This window comes from Myxocyprinus asiaticus, chromosome 2 (genome assembly GCF_019703515.2).
Source record: "Myxocyprinus asiaticus isolate MX2 ecotype Aquarium Trade chromosome 2, UBuf_Myxa_2, whole genome shotgun sequence".
NCBI lineage: Eukaryota > Metazoa > Chordata > Actinopteri > Cypriniformes > Catostomidae > Myxocyprinus > Myxocyprinus asiaticus.
In genome coordinates this window covers 24,035,529-24,044,317 of record NC_059345.1, presented here as the reverse complement: position 1 = coordinate 24,044,317, position 8,789 = coordinate 24,035,529, and the positions used below count along the sequence as shown (strand labels likewise).

The window sequence follows — 8,789 nt, the reverse complement described above, 5'->3', positions numbered from 1 at the left end:
TAAAAGTGCAAATAATTTTAATCTTTGTGGATTTTCCAGCTGGTTTAGCAAATATATACAGTGAAATTCGTCCTACTACAATCAATTATTCTACGATAATTCCTCTTTCTATTGCAATCACCACTCAGCAGAAGAGAGTTTAACATCTTGGCATTAATAAAATACATTAAGTAAAAACAACAATCAACAGTGTAAGAGGAGTGAAATGATTGTAAAAGTAGCTAAAAACATGTGACTAGAGATATGGCACTATGACTGGTCATCTGTTGATTATCCATTGAGCCAGGAACTTGAAAGTAATAAATCTGTATTTTGAAAGACATATTCAAGTCATTGTGATATAATAGTGATGTCATTCTGGTTGGTGGTGCACACAGAGGTGTGAGTGTAACCTTGGGCACTGAGAGGGATCATCTCAACTGAGTGACAAACCACTTCCGTCCTCTTTCTCTCTCTCTCTCTCTCTCTCTCAGACTCACATACACACAGTTTTTTTTATTAAGTTATTGCCACAGATGCCATGCACTACAATATACATAGCAAGGGTGAGTTCTACATTTGCTTAAACTTTTGTGCATGTGTGTTTGGCCCTACGTGAAAGCACATACATACACACATACTGTTTAGTGATCTACAAGAAGCTCAATCAAAGGCACTTCTTAGGAACACACACAAGAAAATGTGTGACCTGTAACATTATAAGGTAAACTCACTTGTATATACACACACACAACCATGGCTGAAAGAATAAAAAAAGCAATTCTAAATAAAATCAATCTTACCAGGTCAGTTTTAAGAATTGTAGTCACTTCATGGCATTTCCTAAGCCAGCTGGGGGAAGATTCTCTGTGCAAATGTTTTTTTCTCTGTAAATGTTTAAATAAGTGCACCACACACACACATACACACACACACACACACACACACACACAAATCTGTATGCACACAGTCGCTTGTCAAATATTTTGACACACATAATTCAATACTTTTTCTCATGTCATGTCTTTTCTCAAGTAAGGAAAACAGATGCATTAATAGAAGATAAGGCACCAAGCCAGCACAAGAAGCAAACATGGTGACGTTTACGTGCTGAAAGGGAGAGAGAGAACTTCATGGAGGGAGAGACACAGTCATGAAGAGAGAGAAATACAGAATAATGGTTTCAATAAGAGTAGCTCATGTCAGCATGGGCACATCATCTTCAGAGGTTGTGTCATCAGAGAGAGGGATGAGCAGCACTTCATCCTCTGAAGAAGAAAAGGAAAAAGAGGGAGATGCAGAGAGAGGAAGAGAGGTAGGAGACGGGGAGGGTCTGAAACGGGAGATACTCCTCCCCAGCATGTGGAAGAGAGATACCAGGGAGGGGCTGCTAGGGGGTACAGTTATGGGCGGGGTCTGTTGCATTTCAGGGGCATGGATAGGCTGGACAGAGGGAGGAGCCTCTGCTTGCTGCTGCTGCAGCTCTGTCTGATGGGATAAACACAGTTTCTGAGGCAAGGGCTGACTGGCAACTTCTGCAGCCACTGAGGAAACTCCAGGACTTGATTGGCTGGGCACAGAGGCAGAAGTAGGAGCCTCTGTCTGTTGCGAGGCAGAGGTGGTGGTCTGTGATGACCTGGGAACAGGCCGGGGAATTAAGCCCCACCTTCTCAGGCGACGGACAGCTCTGCGGACAAACCGTGGCCTGCGTCTTCGTCGTGGAGAGGAAGCATTGTCTTGCCTGAGGAGCTGTAGTATTCCTCTCAAAGAGAGTGTGGCGGTCTAAAATATAGAAACATATTGTTTTAACAAAGCATTCATTTAAAAGAGCCACAAATAAGGGGGGGAAAAATGGATAGTTTATAATACAGGTACTTGCTACAAGTCATAATAATATAAATAATAAAGTTGAAGTCATTTTGTTGTTTAAAAAAAATATTTTTGAATTATAATTGTAATGGCTCTTTCAAGAAACCCACACTGAATATTGTCTTACTGATATAACACATTTTGAGAGCTCTTACTTCATTAGGGTTCTCAGTAGGGAAGTCTTCCACAGGTGGAATGATTCCCTGAGCAATCAGCTGACCATAGGAGGGCGGGGCCTGCTGCTGGATCAGTTCTGCCTCCTGTCTAGTGATTGGTGCGAACATGCTGAGTGAACAGAACAAAGGTTCATAGAAATGCAGGAGAAATGTACCATTAAAACTTAACATATCACATAATAATTGATCTTAATTAAAAATCACTGAGATTGTGGTCAAATTACTTTATATCACAGAACTGGTCAAAAGTGTTATTGGGAGAAAAGCAGTAAGCAAGCATTAAGATCCAGGAGCAGCCAACTATCCATTTAGCATGTCAACTCGCACCATGAAGATTACCCTAGAAAATCTACGCATCATGTCACGTTGTATTTAGGTTCATTTTAATCAGAAGCATCTGCTTTAAGTAATCATTTAAACCGTCGTTTTTATATTATGTTCCATGAAAAAACACGGCAAATAAGCCACATCTCTTTATAACATACGTAACTCTGTGTGCATGCACATACAACACATACAAAACACATTTTAGTCTGAGTGAAAAAATATGCTTGTTCTGTTCTATTTATCAACGTTCATGACTGTCGATCAAAGACATTGCAACTCTATGCAATGCACTAATTGTCTGGTTCACTGACTGAATGTTTGTACTAGGGGTGTGATGAAGTGTCATTTTGTAGGGATGTGAAGAGTTGCACGTGACAGCGTTCTTAGAGTGCTGGTAATCCTGTTTGTTAGCACAATAATGTTATGATGGTCAGAATATTTAAACTGGCTACATAAAATACTTTGTTACATAAATGCTACATGTGTCTCTATGAATTATGTTTTTATCTGTTTGTGTTTTGATGTGCAGTGAGATTGACCAGCCAACATCAATTAAATATAAATTATATTAAAAAAAAGTTGCTTTGGACTATAAGTCGCAAAAACTTTTTAAAAAAAAGATGGTAATTTTTCTATTTATACATTTCTAATACTAAACAAGGAAAGCTGAACACTCCAAACTTATATAAGATTGTCTAATATTGAAATTGAATGGTGTAAGGCAGCATTAGTTTAACTGGTTTTACCTGTACTCTCGAGTGCGCAGCGAGTACAGCTTGCAGGTGCAGCCCATTGCAATGACTAGCAGCAGTCCGCAAACTAAGCTTCCAACGGTAGCCGCTGTGATAACTTTTCGGGGCAGGGTCACAGTGCAGTTTAGCTCATCTGTGCCATCCTTACAGTCCACCTGTCCATCACAGCGCCAGCTCTCAAATACACACCTATTCGAGCAATTTACACAACCAATTATATGGATAACAAAAACGTAATTCATGTCCATAGTTGACTATTCCTTTTATAGTGAACAGAAAGCAATAAAACATACATGCACCCATATATAAGTGCACACAAACCTGTCACTGTCGCAGTGAAATGTCCCAGGTTGGCAGATGGTGCATTCTCTCTCATCACTGCCATCTGCACAGTTGAGCTGGTAGTTGCAACGCTCATGGATGGAGAAGCAGTTTGGTTTGCCCTGCTGGTGGCCTGCTTTCTGCATCCCGCCCATGCCACAGAGGAAGTGTCCAGCCGGGCAGCCACCGCACCCTTCCTCATCCAGGCCCGTTTCAGGACAGTCCCAGTGCCCATCACAACGCTGCTTCAGGGTGTAACAGCCTCCATCTGATCCCCCACAAAGCCCCTCCCATGGAAGGCAGTAATCCGTAATACGATAAGTCGCATTAAAGCCCTGCCCATCCGATGCAGTTAGTGTATGGTAGATCAGGGTTAGCAAGCCAGTGTGGGATTCCACCTCCACTGCTTTGTTATTGGACACATAGTTGATCTGTAACAGTCAATGGAGGGGAGGAAATTACATGACTGGAACACAGCAATTGGCACTGACCAAGTACAAAGCTATAAACAAGCTAGAAATGCTGCTAAGCAAAGAAACATTACAAATAATTCACTTATCTTGCACACAATTACAAACAGTAAACTCGCACAGTTTACTCACAGTTTTAATGATGTTGCCTGATCCATGGGGCTGATCTGTGATTATGATTGTGTCTCCAGGACCCAGATCCAGTTGCTGGAGCTCTAGTTTAAGTGGTCGCGAGTCTCGGGGGTCAACCGTCCACACACACTCCAATGGGTGTCCTGTTAGTACAGGAGGAGTAAATGACCCATAAAACGCATCTAAGTACCCCCCACATGGTCCTCCTTTGGGCACCAGTCGAACATTGGGTTCTTTAAGTGGTGTCACATCTGTGTTGGACAACGGAATAGCCATGGTTGTGGTTTCTGTGGGAAGGGGGTGATTTATATAGTCTATGTCAGGTTCAGGAGTGATGTCATCGCATCCATCCTCATCAGAACCAAGTTCATCACCCACGCCAAGGCATTCTACCTGTCCGTTACACCGCCATGATGCTGGGAGACAGCGTTCACTGTAACATTCAAATTCGCCTGGAAAACAGGGACCTGAGTCTGGTAAGATTGTGGAAGGAAAGGAAAATAGGAGGATGGTTAGAAAAAGAAAGATTAAGAGAGAGACCATGGAATAAACATGGTTAAAACTTTAGCCAAAATAAGATCTTGTGTCATTTAAGGAAATTAATTTGACAGTCTTCCAAGGTGTGCTCTGAACCCTTTAAATGTGTTCCAGTGTACCTTTAATATATGAAAGGTGGAACCCTGATACCGGGTAAAAATGGGGGAGGAAGTGGTGCGTCACTGTTATGTTTCCGCCCGTCAACTCAAATGGTGGTGGCAACTGGGAACCACAGAGTTTGTTGGACCTGCCAGTGAGAGGAGCCACAGACACCCATTCTCGCCCACATCTCATGCTAAACTGGGAAAAACTTCAAAAGAGAGCAAGGCAAAGGAAATGACAGGTAATTAATTGAAAGAGAGACCATTTACAATGACTACGTTTACATAGACACAAAAACGCGGCTTATTTTGAGAAACAAGTGTTCCCGTTTACATGCACTGTATAAGTACTCTTTAGTCCAATATTCATGTGACTCAATCACAGTGATTGTTTAAATAACAAACATGGCATCCAAGGAGGACTTCACCATTTTGTTTGTTTCCTTAACTTTCTATCGTGACCTGCAGCGGAACTGCACTGCAATAGTGAGGTTTCCCTCTTACGTAACACTCCGTGATTCCCCCAATGTATGAGCGCATATACGCAAACGTGAGGGACAGTTGACATTTTACATTGGTGTGTATAAATGGGTATAGTTTATAGTATATGTGCTTTTTCCACTGTAATCCCAGAATTGTTTAACTCTTTCCGATGTGCTGACTTGTTGATATTATGTGTGGCTCCATCCTGTGAAGCAAGTTCTCCGGTCTGTTCCTGAATATGAGCACTCTTCAAAAACGCTGCTTATGCATTTAAATGACCACAAAAGCTGTGTTCTCCATGATAAACCTTGATGTGTTAAACCGCTTTTTCTTAATTCCATAAACAGTGAAAGGAAATCGGCATTCTCATTTACATGATGTTTCAAAAGGCTGCTTTCTGCATTCAAGTGCATCAAGTGCATGTAAACGTGATCAGTGTAAGCATCAAAGCAATCTCTTACCATGTTAACAGCAAAATCTTGATTTTCTTTTTCTCCCAATTTGGAATGCCCAATTCCCACTACTTAGAAGGTCCTCATGGTGACCGCCAATTCGCTCATCTTATCATGTGTTGCTTGTTATGCATGACACCATGGAGACTCCCAGCATGTGGAGGCTCATGCTACTCTACGTGATCCACGCACAACTTACCACATGTCCCACTGAGAGCGAAAACCACTAATCATGGCCATGAGGAGGTTACCCCACGTGATTCTACCCTCCCTAGCAACTGGGCCAATTTGGTTGCTTAGGAGACCTGGCCAGAGTCACTCAGCACACCCTGGATTCGAACTCCAGGGGTGGTAGTCAGTGTCAATACTCGCTGAGCTACCCATGCCCCCAAAACGTTGATTTTCTAAACATTTTCTTCCACATCTACGCACACACACACAACCAGTTTACAAACTCATATTACGATCAACAACAGCTTAATTTCACATTTCACACCCAACAATGGCTTACTTTCACATTACACAAGTTCAAATGACTGCACAGAATCAAGAAATACAGATTCTTTATGGTGTATAACATTCTTTTCACAAAAATCCACCAAAAATAAAACACTTGGTACCTGATGATGACACGCTCTCCAACTTTTGAGGTTATCAGCCAACTGCAGTTGAGTGGGCGGGAAGACCAGGCATGGTGGGCAGAGTTTTGAATCTCTCCTTGTCTGGATAGCAGTATTTTGGGTGAACGCTCACAATACGCTGAAAGAAGCAGTAAGCAAGCATAATGAAATCACAGCAATGTTTAATTACTGTGCTCTGGGCTCTAAATGTCTATTGGATATCATTACAATAATAATGAGATTTTTGATCTACTATGGTCATTTAAAAACATGTGGCATAACTGCAGGTTGACCAGCCATTTAAAATGATCATATAAAAAAAAATACTAAACTTAAAAAGCAACAGCTTCTAAAGAAAAGACTGAAGAGAAATCACTGTTAGTTTCTAAAAGCTGGAAAAAGAGGCAGACGGACAAAGATAGCCAACAAGTATACATTTTAGTTGTTGGGATTGTCTAGATGACTGCTCTGATCAGGAATGTTTTGTTTAGTAATGGTGGCACTGGAAGTGGATCAAAATAAGCTGAGTGTTCAAAATGAGAAAGAAACACTGTAAGTGCACATAGGCCCTGTTCTACATGGCACACTTGATATGGACTTGAGGCCTTGCAATGGCTGCCACATCCACATGTCTTTGAAGTCCATGAAACCATAGGATGTCCCATTTGTCATTTACCACTATGCTCCCTAAATACGCACTTCTGCCAATCCCGCACTCGGTAAGTATACATGCACAGTTATAATCGAGCTACAGTGGTTTTTTACATTATCGAGCTACAGTCTTTGTCTGTCTGTCCAAGTATACATGACACAACGGCCACGTACACACTGCAGCTAAATACAGTTGTCAGTTCACCTTTGAGTGCTTAATCCTGTTCTGTACACGCACAGATTGGTAATTTAAGGGAGTGAAAATGTTGCACATCACCTCTGACTTTCGTGCATGCACACAACACTCAGGCCAATTGCAATTAACGTGTATACATGCTGGACGAAGCCAAGCTACAATTGCATTATCAAGATCTATTAGTCCGAAAACAAAAAAACAAAAAAACAGACTGGTGTGATTTCAGTTGGACTAAAGCCTTTACATAATACAAATAATTGTTTTGGTCCGACTGAAATCAGACTTTTAAAATTCATGCGAGCATACAGACTCATGCAAGCTCGACAGAGGACCTCTATCCAACAGTCTACACGGCATTACTTCACTAAAACGTGGACTCGGAGGAGAACCACAAGGGTTTAGGGTGCCATCTGGGACAGGCTCATAGTTGAACTCTCCCTTACCATTACTGAAGGACAGCTCCAGGGTGCAGGGAACTGTGGGAGAAAAAAATCCAAGGGTTCAGTACATAAAAGACAAGACATGCTAAATGTGACTTATCATCTATCATAAAGTATAGATAAATGACTGTAGGAATGGAAACAGTCAGGGCTTGATCAACACTTTAATGTAATCAGCCTTTGGTGTAGGTGAACTTGCTTGACCCTAAAGCCACCTTACCTAATCTTTTGTTCAGGTAAGGTAACTTTTTTAATCTAGAGCGACAAACTACATGAAGAGCCTGCCTCAGACATCTAATATTACAGTTGCAACCATCTTTGGCCGCTAAACACACACAAATTCAGGCTGCAATCAAAATATCAAAATCACAATGTCTCACCTGTTAAAACCAAAAGATTTAAGATGCAAAGGCTGCTGTGGGAAAGACGCATTCTAACAAGACGATGACAGTCGTTGTCTGATAAAACACAAATTAAAACACAATTCAAGGAAAAAACAGGGTCGATAGATCCATCAGCTCGCCACAAATGAAGATGTCATCTTCACCGATGTGTCCTTTTGGAAGTGTTTATCTGTGAAGGCAAAAAGAAACACCTAAACTACCATTTCAGACAAAATAAACATTGACAGAGACAACTGAAGCTCAGTGTGAGCTGCCTTTGGTGTCCAAAAAGCGATACAATCAGAACTCGGTGGCATGACCTCGAAAAACAATGAATCTGGTATCGATATATACTCAATGGCGTCAAAACATGGTTTACATTTCTAGAGCAGAACGTAATGTTCAAGGCTGATTGTGAACAGTTTCCTGTCTTGCTCTCTTCCAAATAACAGTGATGCAACTGGGTATTTGGCAAAGCTGCAGCTCATTGTATTATGTACGAAAAAGTCAATAAATTCAGTGACGTTTCATACTTATACTATATTTAAAAAATAATTTCCTTAGGTGTTAATGTGAACAGTTAGCAATAGAATAGGCTGAAAGACAAACGCCTAACCTGACGCTTGTTCGGAAAGTTTCGTTTCCGACTTGACAAACCAGCCTCTCTCTCGTCTGACTTTAGCTATTTAACGCTAGCTGTCTTACTGCTAGCCAGCTGACTTTCTTTGTTTCATAATATAAAACAAATAAGACGCGATGTCACAGTGTAAACAAATATTAAGTAATTCGATTATTTCGTTTTGACGCAGAGTGTTTAGGGACTTTATCTTTACCATACCTTTTCTCCGTCTTTCTTGTTGTCATTCGTGTCAATCCACTTCCGTATAGTCTGTGTGTCGT

General features: G+C 41.2%; 1 protein-coding gene across 1 annotated transcript; it reads right to left on the bottom strand.

Moving 5' to 3' along the window:
* Window positions 1-8,789, bottom strand: LOC127410124 (low-density lipoprotein receptor-related protein 10-like). Its single transcript, XM_051645192.1, has 10 exons — window positions 8,728-8,789; window positions 7,887-8,079; window positions 7,510-7,542; window positions 6,220-6,358; window positions 4,683-4,873; window positions 4,027-4,499; window positions 3,425-3,855; window positions 3,098-3,292; window positions 2,004-2,133; window positions 1-1,761 (listed from the first exon to the last, which is right to left on the bottom strand). Exons 2-10 carry the CDS (start codon window positions 7,936-7,938, stop codon window positions 1,177-1,179), a joined length of 2,229 nt encoding a protein of 742 aa, XP_051501152.1. The 5' UTR covers window positions 7,939-8,079; window positions 8,728-8,789; the 3' UTR covers window positions 1-1,176.

Coding starts and splice junctions, on each gene's coding strand:
- LOC127410124 (XM_051645192.1), bottom strand. CDS start 7,938: ATGCGTCTTTCCCACAGCAGCCTTTGCATCTTAAATCTTTTGGTTTTA. Junction 6,359..7,509: donor GGAGCTGTCCTTCAGTAATG/GTAAGGGAGAGT, acceptor TGCTTCTTTCAG/CGTATTGTGAGCGTTCACCC. Junction 4,500..4,682: donor CCACCTTTCATATATTAAAG/GTACACTGGAAC, acceptor CAATCTTACCAG/ACTCAGGTCCCTGTTTTCCA.